The 24,965-nt window shown below is 47.4% G+C and overlaps 1 protein-coding gene across 1 annotated transcript in view; it reads left to right on the plus strand.

Annotated features, from left to right (window-relative positions):
- The first annotated feature begins 334 nt into the window (after positions 1–334).
- Positions 335–24,965, plus strand: part of LOC130293973 (elongation factor 2-like) — a 45,300-nt gene continuing 20,669 nt past the window's right edge. The window contains exons 1-10 of the mRNA XM_056543315.1: positions 335–482; positions 5,810–6,024; positions 13,664–13,845; positions 15,903–16,114; positions 16,410–16,588; positions 17,628–17,733; positions 17,834–17,947; positions 19,895–20,033; positions 24,408–24,603; positions 24,700–24,958. Of these exons, the coding sequence (XP_056399290.1) occupies positions 480–482; positions 5,810–6,024; positions 13,664–13,845; positions 15,903–16,114; positions 16,410–16,588; positions 17,628–17,733; positions 17,834–17,947; positions 19,895–20,033; positions 24,408–24,603; positions 24,700–24,958 (1,605 nt within the window). The 5' untranslated portion in view covers positions 335–479. The remainder of the gene's footprint in view (positions 483–5,809; positions 6,025–13,663; positions 13,846–15,902; positions 16,115–16,409; positions 16,589–17,627; positions 17,734–17,833; positions 17,948–19,894; positions 20,034–24,407; positions 24,604–24,699; positions 24,959–24,965) is intronic.

The raw sequence follows: 24,965 nt of genomic DNA on the forward strand, positions 1-24,965 counted from the left end.
CTGCCTGACTCCTCTGCTGGTAGCATATCTCTCTGAAAATAACACTGTTAAAATCCAACATGTCTGATCCATCTTTTTAAGAATGGGGACCTCCTGACTCCCACACACACACACACACATATATATATATATATATATATATATATATATATATACATAGGATATACACTAAGCATTACTCCATTTATTCACCGCTTTTCTCTGGCTATGGAGCTATTCTGCACACATCACTGCATCCATCATGCGCCATTCTGCCCTGACCGCGCATGCTCAGCGCCCCTCTGCAGCTGAGGCCTGCGTCTGTTTCCATGGTTACAGAGTTTGGCAGCTCCAGCCCGCCCCGTTTCATCCAGCAGCCACCGCGGTTCCGCCTGTGACTGACGTCATCGGGCCGCCTTCTCCTCCTTCTTCCCGAGTCCTCCAGCTGTGAGGCGGCTCCCTACTCGCTGTGCCCGGGGAATCCGGAGACATTCGCCACCATGGTGAGTCCTCCCGGCCGGACGATGAGGGCCCCCGGGCTGTCAGAGAGGCGCAGATTCACCGGGATGGAGAGGGGGGTGCGGGGATGGGACGGGGCTCTGATGTCTCATGCGGCCATCTTATTCTGGGATCACTTGTCATGTCTGTCAGCACCGCAGTGACTGAACTGGGATAGAGGGGTGCAGCGCTGTACACACCCCCTGACACTGGAATAGAGGGGTGCGGCGCTGTATACACCCCCTGACACTGGAATAGAGGGGTGCAGCGCTGTACACACCCCCTGACACTGGAATAGAGGGGTGCGGCGCTGTATACACCCCCTGACACTGGAATAGAGGGGTGCAGCGCTGTATACACCCCCTGACACTGGAATAGAGGGGTGCAGTGCTGTATACACCCCCTGACACTGGGATAGAGGGGTGCAGTGCTGTATACACCCCCTGACACTGGGATAGAGGGGTGCAGTGCTGTATACACCCCCTGACACTGGGATAGAGGGGTGCAGTGCTGTATACACCCCCTGACACTGGGATAGAGGGGTGCAGCGCTGTATACACCCCCTGACACTGGGATAGAGGGGTGCAGCGCTATATACACCCCCAGACACTGGAATAGAGGGGTGCAGTGCTGTATACACCCCCTGACACTGGGATAGAGGGGTGCAGTGCTGTATACACCCCCTGACACTGGAATAGAGGGGTGCAGCGCTGTATACACCCCCTGACACTGGGATAGAGGGGTGCAGCGCTATATACACCCCCAGACACTGGAATAGAGGGGTGCGGCGCTGTATACACCCCCTGACACTGGAATAGAGGGGTGCAGCGCTGTATACACCCCCTGACACTGGGATAGAGGGGTGCAGCGCTATATACACCCCCAGACACTGGAATAGAGGGGTGCAGCGCTGTATACACCCCCTGACACTGGAATAGAGGAGTGCAGCGCTGTATACACCCCCTGACACTGGGATAGAGGGGTGCAGTGCTATATACACCCCCTGACACTGGAATAGAGGGGTGCAGCGCTGTATACACCCCCTGACACTGGAATAGAGGGGTGCAGCGCTGTATACACCCCCTGACACTGGAATAGAGGGGTACGGCGCTGTATACACCCCCTGACACTGGAATAGAGGGGTGCAGCGCTGTATACACCCCCTGACACTGGAATAGAGGGGTGCAGCGCTGTATACACCCCCTGACACTGGAATAGAGGGGTGCGGCGCTGTATACACCCCCTGACACTGGAATAGAGGGGTGCAGCGCTGTATACACCCCCAGACACTGGAATAGAGGGGTGCAGTGCTGTATACACCCCCAGACACTGGAATAGAGGGGTGCAGTGCTGTATACACCCCCAGACACTGGAATAGAGGGGTGCAGTGCTGTATACACCCCCAGACACTGGAATAGAGGGGTGCAGTGCTGTATACACCCCCAGACACTGGAATAGAGGGGTGCAGTGCTGTATACACCCCCAGACACTGGGATAGAGGGGTGCAGTGCTGTGTACACCCCCTGACACTGGGATAGAGGGGTGCAGTGCTGTGTACACCCCCTGACACTGGGATAGAGGGGTGCAGTGCTGTGTACACCCCCTGACACTGGGATAGAGGGGTGCAGTGCTGTGTACACCCCCTGACACTGGGATAGAGGGGTGCAGTGCTGTGTACACCCCCTGACACTGGGATAGAGGGGTGCAGCGCTATATACACCCCCAGACACTGGAATAGAGGGGTGCAGTGCTGTATACACCCCCTGACACTGGGATAGAGGGGTGCAGTGCTGTATACACCCCCTGACACTGGAATAGAGGGATGCAGCGCTGTATACACCCCCTGACACTGGGATAGAGGGGTGCAGCGCTATATACACCCCCTGACACTGGAATAGAGGGGTGCAGCGCTGTATACACCCCCTGACACTGGAATAGAGGGGTGCAGCGCTGTATACACCCCCAGACACTGGGATAGAGGGGTGCGGCGCTGTATATACCCCCGACACTGGAATAGAGGGGTGCGGCGCTGTATACACCCCCTGACACTGGAATAGAGCGGTGCAGCGCTGTATACACCCCCTGACACTGGAATAGAGGGGTGCGGCGCTGTGTACGCCCCCTGACATTGGAATTGAGGGGTGCGGTGCTGTGTACACCCCCTGACATTGGAATTGAGGGGTGCGGTGCTGTGTACACCCCCTGACACTGGAATAGAGGGGTGCAGTGCTGTATACACCCCCTGACACTGGAATAGAGGGGTGCAGCGCTGTATACACCCCCTGACACTGGAATAGAGGGGTGCAGCGCTGTATACACCCCCTGACACTGGGATAGAGGGGTGCAGCGCTGTATACACCCCCTGACACTGGAATAGAGGGGTGCAGCGCTGTATACACCCCTGACACTGGAATAGAGGGGTGCTGCGCTGTATACACCCCTGACACTGGAATAGAGGGGTGCTGCGCTGTATACACCCCTGACACTGGAATAGGGGGGTGCGGCGCTGTATACACCCCCTGACACTGGAATAGGGGGGTGCGGCGCTGTATACACCCCCTGACACTGGAATAGAGGGGTGCGATGCTGTATACACTCCCTTACACTGGAATAGAGGGGTGCGGCGCTGTATACACCCCCTGACACTGGAATAGAGGGGTGCGGCGCTGTATACACCCCCAGGCACTGGAATAGAGGGGTGCGGCGCTGTATACACCCCCAGGCACTGGAATAGAGGGGTGTGGCGCTGTATACACCCCCAGGCACTGGAATAGAGGGGTGCGGCGCTGTATACACCCCCAGGCACTGGAATAGAGGGGTGCGGCGCTGTATACACCCCCAGGCACTGGAATAGAGGGGTGCGGCGCTGTATACACCCCCAGGCACTGGAATAGAGGGGTGCGGCGCTGTATACACCCCCAGGCACTGGAATAGAGGGGTGCGGCGCTGTATACACCCCCAGGCACTGGAATAGAGGGGTGCGGCTATGTATGCACCCCAGGCACTGGAATAGAGGGGTGCGGTGCTGTATGCACCCCCAGGCACTGGAATAGAGGGGTGCGGCGCTGTATGCACCCCCAGGCACTGGAATAGAGGGGTGCGGCGCTGTATGCACCCCCAGGCACTGGAATAGAGGGGTGCAGCGCTGTATACACCCCCTGACACTGGGATAGAGGGGCGCAGCGCTGTATACACCCCCAGGCACTGGAATAGAGGGGTGCAGCGCTGTATGCACCCCCTGACACTGGAATAGAGGGGTGCGGCGCTGTATGCACCCCCAGGCACTGGAATAGAGGGGTGAGGCGCTGTATGCACCCCCAGGCACTGGAATAGAGGGGTGCGGCGCTGTATGCACCCCCAGGCACTGGAATAGAGGGGTGCGGTGTCCTGATCTCTATATCCCTTGATACTGGAATAAAGCGGGCACAGCCTGTCTGTGTGACCTTACTGTTCTCAGAAGCAGCTGCAGTGTGGGTTGTGTGGCGGGGGGAGGCACCACAGTCTCTGTACCCAGATGCAGACTGTATCCCCTGGAGCTGTGATGCTGCATCTGATCTTATCTCTATTGCTGTGATAAGGTTATAGTGTAATTCTCTCCTGTACTGCTAAGGGTTTCCCAACCGGCATGCCTCCAGCTCTTCTACAACTCCCACTGTCTGGGCATGCTGGGAGTTGTAGTTTGGAGTCACAATGGTTGGGAAACACTGAACTAGAGTATACAGGCAGGAGGCACATGGTGACTAGGATACTTATGCTGATCACAGGGGCCCTGCTCTTCCATCTCCAATCTGCAGCTTAAAGGGGTACTCTGGTGGAAAGCTTTTTTTATTTTTATTTTTTTAAATCAACTGGTGCCAGAAAGTTACAGATTTGTAAATTACTTCTATTAAAAAAATCTTAATCCTACCAGAACTTATCAGCTGCTGTATACTACAGAGGAAATGCTTTTCTTTTTGGATTTTTCCAAAAAAGCTTGTCATAACGTGAAACAGCCCGTTGGCCATTACCTGCATCCAAAGACCTGAAATATGGAATAAAATGGATTGCATTAATCGTGAGTGCTGTCTGATTTCTACCCATATATCCTTTTATTAGAAGCTGCATGGAATCACAGGTTTACACACAGAAGTTGAGTAAGGCCGATGTGATTGGCTGAAACGCGTCACTTCCATGTGTTAACCTGTGATTCCATGTAGCTTCTAATAAAAAGATCATCCCGAGCTGCTGGGCTGGATATTTCTTTGTTTTCTTGTTGAATAGATCACCATACATTGCACTTAACCCAATGGTCTTACAAGTAGTAGTAAATAAAAATACATAGCCTCGCCCCCTCATGATGTCACACCCCGCCCCCTCAATGCAAGTCTATTGGAGGGGGTGTGACACCATGAGGGGGCGGGGCTATGCCGTCCCGAGCTCCCGACTCCAGCGTTTGGAACAGTTTGTTTCAAACGCTGAGCAGCGGAGTACCCCTTTAATTACCCTAGTGTATTATTTGGGGTTTACATCCTGCCTGGTCCATGTGGGGATCTCTGGAGTTGAACTGGTCCTAGACACTCGCATCGTTGGTTCCATATGTGTCACCTCTTGACTCTTTCTGTGTTAAAGGGGTACTCCTGAGGAAAAAAATTATGTTTTCAAATCAACTGGTGCCAAAAAACTATACAGACTTGTAAATTATTTTTATTTAATAATCTTAATCCTTCCAGTACTTATCAGCTGCTGTATACCCCAAAGGAAGTTGTATAGTTCTTTTCAATCTGACCACAGTGCTCTCTACTGCCACCTCTGTCCATGTAAGGAACTGTCGAGTGCAGGAGAGGTTTGCTATGGTGATTTGTTCCTGCTCTGGACAGTTCCTGACACAGACAGAGGTGTCAGCAGAGAGCACAGTGGTCAGACTGGAAAGTGCTCTACAACTTCTTCTGGAGCATACGGCAGCTGATAAGTACTGGAAGGATTAAGATTTTCATATAGAAGTCATTTACAAATCTGTATATTTATTTATTTTATTATTTTTACTTTTTTAAACCTTTTTTTCCCTCCAGAGTACGCCTTTTAACCTTTCCATTCAGCTTTTACACGTGTTCAGTACTGGGAATGTGGTAAGTAGCTGCTAGATATATCTGGGAGTGCAAAATCTAACTAGTCAGCAGGGATGTCCCATAGAGGGTTCTGCTAATACATAGATAAGTGCAGAGGTCCTTCCCCAAAAAGTGTTTTCCCGGTGTCATGTGCCCTCCATGTTTTTGATCTTAGGTTTTGCAGGAGCTGTGCATTAGGTTTTTCTTTTGTAATGTTCCTCAGCTTATGTCTTTTGTTTCCATCGTAGGTGAACTTCACCGTAGACCAGATCCGAGCGATCATGGACAAGAAGTCCAACATCAGAAACATGTCTGTCATAGCTCATGTTGACCATGGCAAGTCCACCCTGACTGACTCTTTGGTGTGCAAAGCTGGAATCATCGCCTCTTCCAGAGCAGGAGAAACCCGATTCACAGACACTCGCAAGGACGAACAAGAGCGCTGCATCACTATAAAGTCTACGTAAGTGCTTCAGGCCGAGCCCCGCACCATTCTGCTACTGCTCTATTGCTTTTCTTTGTTATGTTGTTCTACTCCCTCTTTCTCTTCTTCTTCATAACCCTCTGGTAGTAAACCAGGAAGTGAAGTATAGGTGTACCCCCAATATAAAAATGATTATTGGGCACAATAGTGTTTTTTTTTTGTTTTTTTTTCTCTTAATCTCATTAATTTTGAATTTGGCATCAGAATCCCCTCACAGAGTTCTTCCCGCTGCATTAGGAGACAGAGCTTCCTGCTTCACCTCCATAGCACCCGCCTCCAGCATGAGACCCTGAAGAATCGGGTGTCTTGCTGGAGATTTGTGATTATGGAGGTGAAGCAGGAAGCTCTGTTTCCTAATGCGCAGTTATAAGCACTGGGGAGGACAGGCGCTCAGTGAAGGTCCTCTGGTGCCAAATTTTAAAGTGCTGTGCTGCCATATAATAATTCATAAAAGTGCTCAAACATTGGAGGTACACTTAATGGGGTACTCTGCCCCTAGACATCTTGTTCCATTTTCCAAAGGATAGGGGGTAAGATGTCTGATCGCAGGGGTCCCCAGCGGCAGCACCCCAGACATTCGCCAATGCGGGGCGGAGGCTCGTGATGCCCCCTCCCATAGACTTGCATTGAGGGGACGTGGCCGTGACATCACAAGCCTCCGGCGCTGCACCCTACGCTCTAAAAGAATGCCGGACGCAGCAGGGAGATCGAGGGGGTCCCCAGCGGCGGGACCCCCGTGATCAGACATCTTATCCCCGATCACATCTCATGTGGGAACTTCCTCCCTCATTCCGCAGAGCTGACAACTGGCTGCTCTGTGCGGTGAGGCTCTGACACGCCCCTGCCTCACACAGCAGGCTGAATGACATGCCGGAAGCCTGCAAAGAGTACACTCTCTGTATTTTGTCCCGGCCAAGACATACAGGCAATAGCCGTAGGTACAAGACAGTGGAGGGACCCCTAGTGGTAAGAAGTACTGTGACCCCCCGACTTATGATGGCCCCGACATATGATCATTTCAACATATGATGGCCTCTCAGAGCCCATCATATGTTGAAGGCAGCATCGACATATGATGGTGCTGTGTGTCGGGGCCATCGTACAAACAGCTATCTGACAGCACTGACAACTTCAGCAACTGACAGATAGTTGTTTAATGTCCCCGTGTGCCCCGTTCTGCCTCCTGTTACTCACATGCTATCCTGCTAACTCACGCAGGCTTCCACTGTGAGCCCCGTGTAAGCCCCGCCCCCCCAGTGCAGCCATAGCCAATAGCCTGCAGCATCTTGCTGCAGGCATCCAATGAGCTGCTGGCTGCCCTCCCCTTCCTTTCCTATAGAGCTGTAGTCGGCAGGATCGTAATGGAGGAAATTCTGTCCCCCCTGAAGGTATTTAAAGAACTGTACAGTACTGTATGCGATGTCACACATCACATACAATACATATACACACTATACACCCCATACATCAATGTTTCCCTATCAGTGTGCCTCCAGCTGTTGCAAAACTATAACTCCCAGCAAGTCCAGAGAGTCAATGGCTGTACATGCATGCTGGGAGTTGTAGTTGTGCAACAGCTGGAGGCACCCTGGTTTGTTAAACACTCCCCATACACTCCACATACAATGGTCATCCCAGAACCAATTAGCAGTTTCCCATAGAGATATGTATTCAACATACAATGGTTCCGAGGCCCCAGAACCAATTACCATTTTTACATAGACATATGTACTCGACATATGATGGTTTCAACATATGATGGTTCTCCTGGAACCAATTAATATCATATGTTGAGGGACCACTGTATGGAGGACTTCACCTTTAACCAATGAACATTACATAAATACATATAATATCTACTTTTTACATAAAATGTTTTTGGCATTGTGTCCATTTAACATGCCAGATTGTTCCTTCTCAACGTATGTTGTCAAGAGAGAGTTGGCACACCCCCATAGGCATAAGATAGATGGCTGGTTCCCCTTAAACCAATAGCTTTAGCTGACCTGGCTCTTATGTGAATTGGGGGGATGTATCCAAGATTAGAAAAGCATAGCTGCTTTCATCCAGGAATGGTGCCACTATTGTCCTCAGGTTGTGTGTAGTATTGCAGCTTATCTCCATTGAAGTAAATGAAGCCAAATTGTAATACCACACACAACCTGAAGACAGGTTTGGTGGTGTTTTGGAACAAAGCTTTTGTTTGTATTAAAAAAAAAAAAAAAAAAAAAAAAAAAAAAGGGGGGGGGGGGGGGGGTTAGAGAGATTACCTCCATACACCGCTTTCTCCTCTTGCACAGGACCCACACCTGGAAGTACTCGTTTTTGTTTTTTGTTGTTGTTGTTGTTGTTTACGCCATTCACCGTATGGGATCAATAACATAATGTTTTTAGGAACCAGACATTTACGCACCCTGTGATATCAAATATTATTTATTAAAAAATTTTACACTTTATTATTATTTTTTTATTTTTTTTTTTATAGGAAGAGGGGAATTTTATTTTATTGGGGGAGGGGCGTATTCACTTTTATTTAAACGTAACTTATTAAAAAAAAAATTTTTTTACACTTTTATAGTTCTAGAGCAGTGTTTCCCAACCAGAGTGCCTCCAGCGGTTTCAAAACTACAACTCCCAGCAGGCCCGGACATGTCCAGGCATGCTGGGAGTTGTAGTTTTGCAACCACTGGAGACACCCTGGTTGGGAAACACTGTCCTAGACTATATATTGCAATCTTTAGATTGCAGATACAGATTAGTGCTATGCATATGCATAGCACTGATCAGCGTTATCTGTGATCTACTTCTTTGGTCTGCTCGATGGCAGGCCAGAAAAGAAGACCCTATGATGGCAGGTGAGGAGACCTCCGGCCACCATGTTAGCTGATCTGATCTCCCGCGGCCAATCAGATCAGCCACCGGAACCGCGACGGATGCCATGATCAGTAATGATCACGGCATCTGAGGGGTTAATGCCGGACATCAATATTGCATCCCTATTTTTAACACTATAACTCCCAGCTGTCCGGGCATGCTGTGAGTTGTAGTTTTGCAACAGCTGGAGGCACCCTGGTTGACACTTCTCTACTCAGCTTAGTACGGTGTAGTAGATGGGAGCTGCTGAGTCAGGATGGAGTCCCTCACCCTCCTCTCTGCTGCAGGATTGAGTGTCCATCTCCTAGGAGCCGGGATACATTTCACTCTTGTGACTTTATTTTTGTGGATGTGTCAGGCAGGCTGCAGCCGTAGGAACAGGGGCCAAGAGTCCAGGTCAATGGGGTTTGGGTATTTATAGGCTCTGCTTTGATTTACAGAACATTTTTACAACCGGGTGTCCCTATAAAGAAGTCCGGCTTATCAATTACTGCTGGGACCGTCCCTGATCACATTGGAAAAAATATTTATACAGAAAATAAATGTGTATTCCTTATGAATTATTTTTCCACAACCTCCCTATTCTAGTATAAATTTTATATAGATATATAGAAGAATTTCACGACTGGGAGGGTTATGTGTCCCCCCTATAAATCAGACCAACTTATCATTCACTGCTGGGCTCATCCCTGTTCATAGGTATTCTACATAGAAATCTAGTACTACAATGAAGCAGGGACTATGGAAAAATAATTTCTATAGGGTATACGTATATTTCTATAGATGTACAGAAGAATTTCAGAATCAATGAAACCTGATAGGTCCCAGATTCAAATATTCTGGGTTCATCATGTGGTCATTGGAAAGTCTCTTAAACCTATTAGGTAATTCTGAGTTAAAGAGTAGTTCTCATGATCTTGTTAAGTGTTCTAATCCTCCCAGTTCACTGCCCCCATCATAATAAACCACCCCCTGCCTTTATTTTTATTTTTTAGTTTTCTACCTTGATATTGCTCTATATTTTCTGCTCAGTCAGATTCACAGACTGGGAAGGGACGTTACCCAGCAGACGTGACCTCATCTGAAGCCATACAGGGGAGAACTTCCTCACTCACTCTGCTACACACAGCCCAGAGCAGTTCAGTGTGAGATGAGCTATGATTGGCTAAGGCTGCACACACATCCCTGAACATTTCCTGATTTTTGGACTCCTGGGGGGAAAATGTGCTCTGGACAAGTAGGGAAACACCTAGTAGGGAGACACCAAAGTACATCAGGTATATTTTTTATGTACCATAAGGAGTGCAATTGCAAAAATTAGTTTCTCTATCGGCTCCATTGGGGGACACAGACCGTGGGTGTATGCTGCTGTCTAGGAGATGTGACACTATGGCAACAAAAACAGTTGGCTCCTCCCAGCAGGATATACCTGCCTCCAGGCTCTGAGCTAATCAGTTTAAGCTTAGTGTCTTAAGGAGGTGGACATGGTCTGGGTTGCTCCAGACAAGTTCCTCTGTTTTTTTGTTTTCCTGGTTAGGGACGTGTTAGTTTTTTATTCCTTTTCTCTTCTGTTTCAGGTGGGGACTCAGGGACTGCGGTTCCCCGTTTCCCCATTGCGAGTGAGGGGGCACAGACATTGCGTATATGCGCTGTTAAACCCCCCCCCCCCCTTCGCCAACGGTCAGCGCTTGAGTGGTACCTCATGGGTCCAGGTCCCCCTATTTACCTGCTCGCCTCTCTCGCGCATAGCAGCCAGGCGTGATGCAGGTAACTAAAGCTGACTGAAGACTTCACTGATGACTCCTTTCGGTAAGTTCTTCTGACTGAGGTAAGTACTTTCCCCCCTTTTTTCTCCATAGGTACGGACTCGCAACCTCTGGAGACCCCCTGTTTTGGCCCACCTACACTTTATGGGCTAGCCTATGCAAGGGCTGTACTTTATTCTGGAAGAGCAGTGGCACCTGAGGGGGCATTTTTTATGGGGCACTACACTTGTGTGTGTGTGCTTGGTGCACTTCACTTATATGTGTGTGCTTGTGCTACCATGTCAGCGCCTTATATGCGGCTGTCAGCCGCGGCACTGTATCGGGCCGGACGCTCTCAGAGCCGGTTTACTTTCGTTTTGTCGGCAGCGACTTATATGCGGCTGATAGCCGCGGCGCTGCTTACTTTCTCTTTCACCGGCAGTCTCTGCCGGCGCTTTGTCCGCCCGCTCTCTTCCCCTTGCGCATAAACGTCCGTCAGGTGGACTCGGAACAAGGAGCGGGCGCCATGACAGTTCTTTAAGGCAGTCTATAGCTCCGCCCACAGGAATAGGAGCTCTCAGAGGCATGAAGCAGCCTCCAATCAGCGCCGTGGGTGCGATTTTCAGTTAGAAGGGGTCAGTTAGTAAGTGCCTTGCTTCAGGCACACCCCTCTCTTCCTATTGGCTGGCCTGTTCACTCTCTTTCTAGCTGCTCAGCGCGAGTTCTCCTCACTGTAGCTGACAGGGGACACAGACTAGGGTGAGAAAGTTCCTATCTCCTTTTTTCTTTCTACATTATGTCCGTATCCAGAGCTGTTCCTTCCTCTAAACAGAAACCTGGAACTTCCGTGACTTACTATCTCTGTAAGCACTGTAATACCAAGATGTCTGGCTCTGCTGAGCCCACTTGCCCTGCCTGCTCCACTGCTCCCCCAGACCCCCTGATGTCCCTTCGGTCCCGGTGGGTTCAGCCGCTCCTCCAGCCTGGGTTTCTTCCCTGTCCCAGTATATGGCCGACTTGACCAAAGTCTCCCGTTCGGTGGCTGAGGCCTCCCAGGAAGTGGTGTCCGCCTTGAAGGGGTCTTCCCTGCGCAGGACCTCTGGAAGAGCCCGTTCCTCGTCGCCACATACTTCACGCTCTCACAAGCGTCCTAGGGGAGTGGTGCCTCGTCTGACTTCCATTGAATCTTCAGATAGACGTGAGCGTTTCCCTCGTTTCCCTTGAATGCGTGGTGGTTGAGACCACGGTTTTGAGGGCCCGCGGGTTCTCTTCCCAAGTCATTCACACCATGCTCAAGGCTCGTAAGCCCTCCTCTGCAAGAATTTACCACCGTACTTGGCGGTCTTATTTTCGTTGGTGTGAAGCTCAAGACTTCTCCCCTGTAACCTTCTCGGTTCCCCGTCTTCTCTCCTTTTGCAGTCAGGGTTGGAACTAGGGTTGTCTCTCAGTTCCCTTAAAGGTCAGGTTTCGTCCCTTACTGTTCTTTTCCAGCGGCCCCTGGCTTCTAATTCTCATGTCCGGACTTTCCTTCAAGGAGTGACGCATGCTGTTCCTCCTTATCAGTCACCCTCTCCCCCTTGGGACTTGAATTTGGTTCTGAGTGCCCTCCAGGGTGCACCCTTTGAGCCCCTTAGAGAGGTGTCTCTCCGCCTCCTTTCTTGGAAAGTGGTGTTTCTTGTTGCTATCACATCCATCCGGAGGGTGTCTGAATTGGCAGCTCTCTCCTGCCGTTCTCCCCTTCTGGTGATCCACCAAGACAAGGTTGTTTTCCGGCCAGATCCCTCCTTTTTGCCTAAAGTGGTTTTGGCCTTTCATCTCAATGAGGACATTGTCCTCCCGTCTTCTTGTCCTGCTCCTTCTCATCCTAAGGAGTGCTTACTACACAAGCTGGATGTAGTTCGGGCTGTTCGGTCTTATCTCTCCATCACTACTTCGTTTCGTCAGTGTGATTCCTCTTTCGTCCTTACGGAAGGTCGTCGCAAGGGACAACCTGCTTCCAAGGCCATAATTTCTCGGTGGATTCGGTCTTCCATTTCAGAGACCTATCGCTGTAAGGGGAAGATTCCTCCTTTCAGGGTTGTGGCTCATTCTACCCATTCTGTTGGGGCATCCTGGGTTCTCCAGAATAGAGCCTCGGCCTTGCAAATTTGCAGGGCGGCTACCTGGTCGTCTTTGCACACTTTCTCGAGGTTCTACCGAGTTCATACCTTTGCATCTGCTGATGCTAGTCTGGGTCGTAAAGTGTTGCAGGCAGCAGTGGAACGGCCATCTGCCTGACTGCTTATCTGCCCACCCAAGGGACGGCTTTGGTACGTCCCACGGTCTGTGTCCCCCCAATGGAGCCGATAGAGAAAAGTAGATTTTTTAACACTTACCGTAAAATCTCTTTCTCGAAGGATCCATTGGGGGACACAGCTCCCACCCTTTTGGGATTTTCCTTGGTTCTCTGTCCGATGGTGTGTTCAGTTATGTTTTTTCTTCTGGTTCTCGGACAGTTTTGGGTTTTTCTTGACCTGTTAGTCTCCTCCTATTGCTCTGAAACTTAAACTGATTAGCTCAGAGCCTGAAGGCGGGTATATCCTGCTGGGAGGAGCCAACTGTTTTTGTTGCCATAGTGTGACACCTCCTAGAGACAGCAGCATACACCCACAGTCTGTGTCCCCTAATAGATCCTTCGAGAGAGAGATTTTACGGTAAGTGTTAAAAAATCTCCTTTTTAATGAGTGCGCCCATTTAACTGAGCCTTCAGACCTCCGCAGATCAGGAGGAAAAAAACGGGAGTCTATGGTGCAAAGTCTATGGTGGTCTTCTCCAGGATTGTTCTCCTGTTTGGTGGAGGTCTAAATGCTCAGACCAGTACGTTTGACACGTCGCTAAGACATATCAAGAGTTTGTGCCAGGTATTTTAAAACATAGGTTAGAGACCCTTGTATATGGCTACTGGTGCTGTGCTCACCTCATGGACCAGGTTCTCATCAGATCCTGTGTTTGCATTGCAGGGCAATCTCCTTGTACTACGAGCTCGCAGACAACGACTTGGCTTTCATCAAACAATGCAAGGACGGCTCTGGTTTCCTTATAAACCTGATCGATTCCCCCGGGCACGTGGACTTTTCCTCAGAAGTGACGGCCGCACTACGCGTTACAGACGGGGCACTTGTAGTGGTCGACTGCGTGTCAGGTAAGATGGGGAAACAATCTGATAGTTTTTCTCACCAGTAACTTTAAGGGGTTATCCAGGAATAGAAAAAACACAGCTAATTTCTTTAAAAAAAAAAACAGCGCCACGTCTGTCTCCAGGTTGGGTGTCATAGGACAACTTGGCTCCATTCACTTCAAGGGAACTGAGCTGGAGACAGACAGGGAGCGTTTTGATTTTTTAATAGAAAGTAGCTCTGTTTTGCTATTCCCTTTTTAAAATGATTTTATCCTTCTCATTCTAAACAAGCAGAGCTGCAGTGTAAAGCATAGGAAAGGGTGAGATCATCAGGAGTAAGGTTACAAACAGCTTTTAGACTGCAAAAGTGAAATAAAAAAATAAAACACAAAAAACTATCTGTTTAGAAGACTACCTCCATGTACCATACCGCATCAGTCTTGTAAGGATAAATTGACAGCAGATCCTTTAGACCAGTGTGCATCCAGTTTTTGCAGAACTACAACTCCCAGCATGCCCGGACAGCCGAAGGCTGAGTTGTAGTTTTTGCAATAGCTGGAGGCACCCTGGTTGAGAAACACTGCCCTAGACTGTATACAATTGCAAACCCTCAGCTATGAGAAGTATTAGGGCAGGAAAGATGAAAGGCCCCTAATGGAACCATTCTCGGAAAAAATATCCTAGAAGGTTACAAGACCAGGTCCTGGGGGGGGGGGGGGGGGGGGGGGTCTTTGGAGCAGGATTCTGAAATGCTCCCGCTCTGTACTGGGCGGCCCTCTGACTGGTATCGATAGAGGCTGCAGCTATGCAGGATGCAGTGGTGAAACTAATAACTCTATAAATCCTGCAATCACGGGACGTAAAGTCAGTGAAATACCAGTGAGGTCTTTTACTACAGCTGATAGGGACCACCACAGTGCAATCACGGGGTCCCGATCAGCTGATATGATGACCCTACCTGCCTCCATGCTGTCAGATCTGTGTTCTGTTTCTTCAGCCTGCCAGAGCAGGTATCTATTGAACAGTGTTGGCAATCTAACAATCATAGGGTATAGTCCCCCATGGGAAAAAGAAGTGCTATAAGGCTCAGGAAAGGACAGCTTTAACCCCTTAAAGGAAACGGTCACCTGTTCACCCGCACTATAACCTGATACACCGGGTTATAGTGCGGGTGAACAGGAGACCGATGCGGGGGTCTCCGAACTGCTATACCTACCTGCAGTCCGGAACCCCAATCCTCCGAAGTTCCTCCTCTTTCAGCACTGACTTGTGCTTTGGAGACGGGCCTGCCGGCTGGATTTAAATATTCCTAAGAGCTGGTTACATGAGTGCTCACGTGACCAACGCTTATGAATATTTAAATCTAGCCGGCGGGCCTGCCTCCAGAGTGCAAGTCAGCACTGAAAGAGGAGGAACTTCGGAGGATTGGGGTTCCGGACTGCAGGTAGGTCTCCTGTTCACCCGCACTATAACCCGGTGTATCAGGTCATAGTGCGGATGAACGGGTGACTGTTTTACTTTAAGGACCACAGGTTTTTTCATTTCTGCACTTTTGCTTTTTCCACGGCGAAACCAAAAAAATGTTGTGGGGCAAAATTGAAAACAAAACACCATTTTGTAACTTTTGGGGGCTTTGGTTTCTACACAGTGCACTTATCAGTAAAAATGCCACCTTATCTTCATTCTTTAGGACCATACGATTACAACAATACCCAATAACTTTATTTTTTCGCATATAGCTAATTTTTTGCACCGTGATATGTACCATTTTTGTTTTGATTGGACTTTTTGATCGCTTTTGAAACTTTTTTTAATTTGTTTTTATTTTTTAGGGGCCAAAAATACACAATTCTAGACTTTTGGTATTTTTTTTTTTTTTTTACACGTATATGCCGTTGACTGTGCGGTTTAATTAGCGGTTAAAATAAAACATATGAATTTGGGTATTGTTGGAATAGTTTGGACATACAGATTAAAGATAAAGTGTTATTTTAATAGTAACATCCTGCATAATGGAGTTATCCATTGTTCACCAGTCTCCCATCTCTGAACCCCCCTATTCTTTCTACGTTCCTTTTTAGGCGTTTGTGTCCAGACTGAGACAGTTTTGCGACAAGCAATTGCTGAACGAATCAAACCAGTTCTCATGATGAACAAAATGGACCGAGCGCTGCTGGAACTTCAGCTGGAACCTGAGGAGTTATACCTGACCTTCCAGAGGATAGTGGAGAACGTCAACGTCATCATCTCAACGTACGGCGAGGGAGAGACTGGCCCTATGGGCAACATCATGGTGAGGAGACCTCCAGGCTGTGTACTTCTATGTTCGCATCAGCATCGATTAGTTCTGTCTAGGAAAAGTAATTCTGCTTTTTCAATTACTTTGATTGGATTTGCCAGGGAATCAGGGAAATGTTTTTGGAAAAAAAAAATTGTCGATGCTTGAGATACAGGTTCAGTGATTAATACTGTCATTTCACTCATCACTAATTACATTAAAAAAACAGGATTCAAGTTAAAATTATAGAATTTATTCCAAGTTTATACATTACAAATGTTCTTTTTCATTATGTAACCCCCATCCATAGATTGACCCAGTGATCGGAACAGTCGGTTTTGGCTCTGGACTGCATGGTTGGGCATTCACTTTGAAGCAGTTTGCAGAAATGTACGTTGCCAAGTTTGCCAAAGGCGACAAGGCGCAACTTCCTCCAGCCGAGCGAGCCAAGAAAGTGGAAGATATGATGAAGAAACTATGGGGAGACAAGTATGTAAATGTATATTAAGATGGAGTGGGAGATCAGTTATCTATAAAATACTTCTGGAAACAATCATTAGGCAGTGTAGGACTAAAGAGGGGGATTTAGGAAGATGGCACATGCCAAATGTAATGTATGTACACAGTGACCTCACCAGCAGAATAGTGAGTACAGTTCTGGAGTATAATACAGGATATAACTCAGGATCAGTACAGGATAAGTAATGTAATGTATGTACACAGTGACCCCACCAGCAGAATAGTGAGTACAGTTCTGGAGTATAATACAGGATATAACTCAGGATCAGTACAGGATAAGTAATGTAATGTATGTACACAGTGACTTCACCAGCAGAATAGTGAGTACAGCTCTGGAGTATAATACAGGATATAACTTAGGATCAGTACAGGATAAGTAATGTATGTACACAGTGACTTCTCCAGCAGAATAGTGAGTGCAGCTATGGAGTATAATACAGGATAAGTCATTTGATAGCAGATGGAATTTAGATTCAAAATCTACCTCATTTTACAGTTCCCATATAGAATTGGTCTTAAAGTACATCAGAGACCCCAGATCTGCTATGTGAACTGTGCTCCGCAGAGGGTATAGTGCTGACATAATGGACTGTCCTCCTCCCACTAATCCTCAACACTTACATCAATCCAGAAAGTAATACTGTCCCTGGACACCTGTGTTGTCCAGCGTTGTTGGTTCATTCTCCTGACCATGTGGTCTCTGTGCTGCCATTACTTGGTTGAGTTCTCACTCCCCCATCAGTCATATATTGATACTAGTTTTGGTCTGGATGATTGATCTTTCTTAGTAGTTTTGTCCTATTAAAGCAGTGTTTCCCAACCAGAGTGCCTCCAGCTGTTGCAAAACTACAATTCCCAACATGCCCGGACAGCCAAAGGCTGTCCGAGCATGCTGAGAATTGTAGTTTTGCAACAGCTGGAGGCACCCTGGTTGGAAAACACTGTATTAAAGTCTTCCTGTGATGGCAGTAAGGCGCTGATTCTTTTTCTTCTGCGTGTGTTTTTGTAGGTACTTTGATCCAGCCAGCGGCAAATTTAGCAAATCTGCAACTAATGCCGATGGAAAGAAGCTGCCACGTACGTTCAGCCAGCTTATCTTGGACCCCATCTTTAAGGTAACAGATAAGAGACATCTACTACACTTCCGTTCTGTCTCTCCGTCATACGTTCTGTAAGTCATGGATGCTGGGTGACTTTTTGCCCAATGTATTGCAGATATTTGATGCTATCATGAACTTCAAGAAAGAGGAGACTGCCAAACTGATTGAGAAACTGGACATCAAGCTGGACGCCGAGGACAGAGACAAAGAAGGGAAACAACTTCTCAAGGTAATCTACTACAGCGTAAAGGCTATGGTCAACATCCCAATATAAGGTAAAAGGTTAACTCAATTGTCTGCTGATCCAGAGTTACAGCCTATAATATAGTCCTGAGCTTCAGCCACAGTTCTGAAGGCTTCAGAGCAGAACTCCTTTCTGGCTTTGTGCATTCTGGGGGATGTTATTATTAGGGCGCATTCACACAACGATTTCGGCATACAGCAGCTGCCGTATACCCAGCGGACCCCATTTATTTCAGTGAGCCGTATGGAGTCAGCTAGAGACTCTTATCAGCCCTTTTTTAACTGTATCCGTTTTTATTGCTTGACTAAGGCTGCATTCACACCACATTTTTGCAGTGCAGTTTCCGTATACATTTCCAATTTAAAAACCTGATGATATAGGGGTCAATAATTATATATATATATATATATATATATATATATATATATATATATATTATTTTTTGTATTTTTTTTTAATTTTTTTTTATTCATTTTTTAGTTTATTGGGTCAAAGATAAAAGAAAAATGCAAAATGATAAAAATACCAAAATAAGTTTTTTTTATTTTCTAATTTTGTTTGCCATTTTGCACCTTTATTTTCCCTCTGACCCTGATATAATTGTATTCATATTTAATTTGCCCCTATATCTTTAAAATCCTAGAGAACTAGTCTACCCACCACCTCTCAGCATACGATCCCGGTGCAAAAGGGTCACGCATAAGACTAAGATTCTCGGATAAAAAAAAATCGGGGGATATACCATCAGTTTTTATTTATTTATTTTTATTCATATGCATAGTGTTGATTTGATTTAGAGGGATTATCCAGGAATAGAAAGACTGAGCTAATTTCTGTATACATAAAATGGCAGGCTTCTAAACATGAATCTCTGTGTTACTCAATAACTGTGTCCAGTGCTTGTAACCATTTTATTCCTGGATCATCTACAGAAACCACAAGGACGTTCACGCCACCAGCTACTTACCCTAGTCTCTTCACTGGTCATGGAGAAAGGATTATTTTATTTTATTTTTTTCTCTCCCCTGAATTATTTGTCTTTCTCCCCTCCTCTAGGATGAGAACTGTAATAGGTCTTAGTGACAGGCAGGAAGCCATTTTATTTCAGGCTCTGTTACTCCTGAGTGTCCCCGGATGAGGAATGTAAGCCGACGTCGCCCTCGTATTCAACATTACACAGGTGTGACCATATTCAAGTGGTGGGGTGCAGCGGTATTATTGAGGGGGGGGGGGGGGTCATATTCTTACTTTATCACTCACTGAACACCTACAGTGTCCCACCCCCTGTTCACTATTGGGTAAATAGGGGTTTCCCAACCAGCCTTCGGCTGTCTGGGCATGCTGGGAGTTGTAGTTTTGCAACAGCTGGAGGCTCACTGGTTGGGAAACACTAGGATAAACTATACACTCACTGTTAATCTTAGAGTAGAATGGCTGCCGGTCACCTTTTTGGTTCTGCTCCTAATATATAAGATCCATCAAACGCAAATTTGTGTAACTCTGAATCCCCCCAATTTGACAATTTGCTGTATGTCCCCAAAAAAAATAAAAATAATAATAATAATAATTCCCTTCCAACCTGATATGATGTGTTGTAACAGTGAGGATATGGCCTCCCGGGACATCTATGGGTATCTATAATTCTAGGGCTTGCTAAATTTAACCTAAAGCTTCACTTTTTCTCTCCCCCAGCGACTGGAGAATAAAACAAAGGCATTTTGTAATATACATCTGTTACATAAACGCCTTCACACGTCACTCATCTAATGGCTGAATTAATTTTATTCTTTAAAATCCTTCTAAATTCCTCTTTTAAATCCAGCTCTCCTTTCTGCATGTGGACACTGAAGACGGTTCTCACTGACTTCTGTCCTCTTTGATAAGAACCGCAGGTTTCCAGAATTAACCTAATACTGCTTTCCTATACTGCAGGCAGTGATGCGCCGCTGGCTGCCAGCCGGAGACGCCTTGTTGCAGATGATCACCATCCACCTGCCTTCCCCTGTTACGGCACAGAAATACCGCTGTGAGCTGCTGTACGAGGGGCCGCCTGATGATGAGGCTGCTCTGGGTAAGTGTCACCAATGTCCTGCTAAATCTCTTATGGGTACTAAGGGGTACTCCAGAGGGAAAAACATGTTTTCAGATCAACTGGTGCCAGAAAGTTAAACATATTTGTAAATTTTCTTCTATATAAAAATCTTCATCCTTCCATTACTTATCAGTTGTGTAGTTCTTTCCAATCTGACCACAGTGCTCTCTGTAGCCACCTCTGTCCGTGTCAGGAACTGCCTGGAGCAGGAGAGGTTTGCTATGGAGATTTGCTTCTACTCTGGACAGTTCCTGACATGGACAGCGGTGGCAGCAGAGAGCACTGTGGTACGAATAGAAAGAACTACACAACTTCCTCTGTAGTATACAGCAGCCGATAAGTGCTGAAAGGATTAAGGTTTTTTAAATAGAAGTAATTTACAAATCTGTTTAACTTTCTGGCACCAATTGATTTAAACAAAACTTTTTTTCCCCCCCCCCCTCTGGAGTACCCCTTTACACTCTCACATTTTAGGACAATAAACCAACACCATGTCTTTTTGAAGCTGGCGCTTAGTGTCCCTAAAACTGCTGACACAAGACAAGGCTGGCACCAACAAAATAACCACCTAGATGCCACGATTGCTAAGGACTGTGGCATATAGGTGGGTTTTACGGTTTGGATAGGACTGAAGTACTTCCAGTGTATGGTGTTACATGGAAATGTGGCAAGGGGTTAAAGTAAATTGATTGTAAACCGATCATATTTTTTTTAAAGAAGTACTCTGCTGCATTCTACAGAGCAGGGGCGGACACTGACAGCAGAGGGCCCCTGTGCAAAGCCCACATTAGGTAGCATAGTTTCCCCACATTTGGTAGGTAGCATAGATTCCCCACATTAGGTAGGTAGCATAGATTCCCCACGTCAGATAGCATAGTTTCCCCACAGTAGGTAGGTAGCATAGATCCCCCACATTAGTTAGGTAGCATAGATTCCCCATGTTAGGTAGCATATTTTCCCCACATTAGGTAGGTAGCAGTTTACCTACATTAGGTAGCATAGATTCCCCACATTAGGTAGCATAGCCCTTACCCTAACACACAGACAGAGACATACACACTTACCTGGCCTGTCAGACCCGGGTTGGCCGGTTGCTAAAGTGCTGGCCCTACCATGAACTTACTAGGCACAAAAAAAAGGGGGCAGCAAAGTGCCACCTGGGACTAATGGTCCCACCTGGGCCCATGGTAGGGCCAGCCCTGGAAAGGGTGGCGGGCCCCCCTCACACACTGGGCCTCTGTGCTGCTGACCCGGCTGCACAGGTGATATGTCTGCCCCTGCTACAGAGGAAGTTCTTTTCTTTTTGAAATTCTTTTCAGTCTGACCACCTCTGCTGACACCTCTGTCCATGTCAGGAACTGTCCAGAGCAGGAGAGGTTTGCTAGGGGGATTTGCTCCTATTCTGGACAGTTCCTAAAATGTACAGAGGCTACTGATAGTTGCTCTGTTCACACTTTTTTTTTCTCCCACACTTCATTATACCTGCCGGGAAACCAAATGTGTTCATAGACCTCTGTGCAGCCAGAACGCTCTCTTGGCATACTCTGTGCAGATATGCTGCTTATATTATTCTTTACTGTATAGGGAAGTGTAGACTGGTTTGTTATACTGTGCCCCTCTGTATGCAAACTACACTGCTCAAAAAAATAAAGGGAACACTAATTAACTAACACTAAGTATGAAATACTTTCGTCTTTATATAGTTGAATGTGCTGACAACAAAATCATCCAAAAATTATCAATGGAAATCAAATTTATGAACCCATGGAGGTCTGGATATGGAGTCACACTCAAAATCAAAGTGGAAAACCACACTACAGGCTGATCCAACTTTGATGTAATGTCCTTAAAACAAGTCAAAATGAGGCTCAGTAGTGTGTGTGGCCTCCACGTGCCTGTATGACCTCCCTACAACGCCCATGCATGCTCCTGATGAGGTGGAGGATGGTCTCCTGAGGGATGTCCTCCCAGACCTGGACTAAAGCATCCGCCAACTCCTGGACAGTCTGGTGCAACGTGGCATTGGTGGATGGAGAGAGACATGATGTCCCAGATGTGCTCTGGGGAATGGGTGGGCCAGTCCATTGCATCAATGCCTTCCTCTTACAGGAACTGCTGACACACTCCAGCCACATGAGGTCTAGCATTGTCTTGCATTAGGAGGGACCCAGGGCCAACCGCACCAGAATATGGTCTCACAAGGTGTCTGAGGATCTAATCTCAGTACCTAATGGCAGTCAGGCTACCTCTGGCAAGCACATGGAGGGCTGTGCAGCCCCCCAAAGAAATACCACCCCACACCATTACTGACCCACCGCCAAACCGGTCATGCTGGAGGATGTTGCAGGCAGCAGAACGTTATCCACGGCATCTCCAGACTCTGTCACATGTGCTCAGTGTGAACCTGCTTTCATCTGTGAAGAGCACAGGGCGCCAGTGGCGAATTTGCCAATCTTGGTGTTTTCTGACAAATGGCAAACGTCCTGCAGGGTGTTGGGCTGTTAGCACAACCCCCACCTGTGGATGTCAGGCCTTCATACCACCCTCGTGGAGTCTGTTTCTGACCGTTTAAGTGGACACATGCACATTTGTGGCCTGTTGGAGGTCATTTTGCAGGGCTCTGGCAGTGCTCCTCCTTGCACAAAGGCAGAGGTAGCAGTCCTGCTGCTGGGTTGTTGCCCTCCTACGGCCTTCTCCATGTCTCCTGATGTACTGGCCTGTCTCCTGATGTACTGGCCTGTCTCCTGGTAGCGCCTCCATGCTCAGGACACTATGCTGACAGACACAGCAAACCTTCTTGCCACAGCTCGCTTTGATGTGCCATCCTGGATGAGCTGCACTACCTGAGCCACTTGTGTGGGTAGTAGACTCTGTCTCATGCTACCACTAGAGTGAAAGCACCGCCAGCATTCAAGTGACCAAAACATCAGCCATGAAGCATAGGAACTGAGAAGTAGTCTGTGGTCACCACCTGCAGAACCACTCCTTTATTGGGGGGGTCTTGCTAATTGCCTATAATTTCCACCTGTTGTCTGTTCCATTTGCACAACAGCGTGTGAAATTGATTGTCAATCAGTGTTGCTTCCTGAGTGGACAGTAGGATTTCACAGAAGTGTCATTGACTTGGAGTTACATTGTGTTGTTTAAAGAAGATATCCCATGCAGCAAAGAAAAAAAAAATACTTAGCCATTCCATAGTATATTCACCTACCACCTCTCTGACATGTTTGTGATTTTTTTTCCGGCCCCCATTCATTGGCTATTCAGCTCATAAATTCCAGTTACTTCCTGGTTATGGTGGCTATGCCTGTGATCTCAAAGACTACATTTCCCTGCATGCACTGCTCACATTTCCTGCTCTCAGCTGCCTGAGCAGAGAACTTGTTACCTCCCCTAACTTATGTTAGCCACTCCCACATAACACTGAGCTCCAATCCTAGCCCTATACAGCAGGGTGGCCACATAACACTGAGCTCCAATCATAGCCCTATACAGCAGGGTGGCCACGAGGAAACAAAATGTAATCTCAGTGCTCAGAGAGAGGGACCCTGGAGTGGAAGCTGCAGTTTTACACTGTAAAATCACTCCCTCCCCCTCCTCCTCTCAGTGAAATAGCTTTACAGTGGCACAATCACCTCCCCCCTCCTCTGCCCTGCACTCCTCTCTCCTCAGTGCTCAGTGTGACAGCTCCCTCCCCTCCCCCCTCTCCTCCGTTATCAGTGTAAAAACATTAGCAAGGAGAGGGGAGAGAACTATGATCTGAATCAGCCGACATATAGGCAGTGCTGCTCAGCCAATCACTGCAGAACAGAGGGAGGACAGTGTGAATATTCATCAGATGGGAGGGGCTAAGCCCGAGCTCAGGCAGTTCTCTGCAGCACAGGGGTTTTCTGGGTAATTGTCACGTCACGGCCCCTGGATGCTGCTGATAACAGCCTGAATAGGGGGTCGAAAGTCATGAAAACCTGGAACAGCTGAATTTCCTGTCAGACAGAAGAATGCAGATAAAGCTTGTTTCTAAGCAGCATTGGTAATGGAAGTGATTTACAAACCTGTATAACTTTACCTTCTGCACTAAAAGCTGAACAATTGTTTACTGTGAGACTTCTCCTTTAAGTGTTCCCTTTATTTTTCTGAGCAGTGTAGATATAACCTGGCATTTTTTTTCCTCTTTAACAATGGGAGTCAATAGCTGATTTAAGCCTATACTTTGGAGGTTTTGATCAGTAGAAAAGGGCTTAACCTCTAAAATTTAAAGGCACACAATGAGACCTGTTCGCTGCACAGTACATACCAGGAGTTGATTTTCTTTCACCGAATACTAAGAGCAGCATTTTTTGTATTTTCTCATAGGTGTGAAAAGTTGTGACCCTAAAGGCCCCCTGATGATGTACATCTCCAAGATGGTGCCCACATCTGATAAGGGACGTTTCTATGCCTTTGGTCGTGTCTTTTCTGGAATTGTGTCGACTGGACAGAAGGTGCGGATCATGGGTCCCAACTACACTCCGGGGAAGAAGGAGGATCTCTACCTGAAGCCTATTCAGAGGTGAGCGCTTATCTTCCTTAGATGACAGTAATTCTTGTTTTCATCCAAGTGTTACTAGTTCTAGGTAACTGACTTATCCCCAAACTTACATCGTAGGACCATCCTTATGATGGGGCGTTATGTAGAGCCCATTGAGGATGTGCCTTGCGGCAACATAGTCGGCCTTGTTGGCGTTGACCAGTTTCTGGTGAAGACCGGAACAATCACCACCTTTGAGCATGCTCACAACATGAGAGTGATGAAGTTCAGCGTTAGCCCCGTCGTAAGAGTCGCTGTGGAGGCAAAGAATCCCGCAGACCTCCCGAAACTGGTGGAGGGCTTGAAACGTCTGGCCAAGTCTGATCCTATGGTGCAGGTAAAAT

This window comes from Hyla sarda, chromosome 1 (assembly GCF_029499605.1).
Source record: "Hyla sarda isolate aHylSar1 chromosome 1, aHylSar1.hap1, whole genome shotgun sequence".
NCBI lineage: Eukaryota > Metazoa > Chordata > Amphibia > Anura > Hylidae > Hyla > Hyla sarda.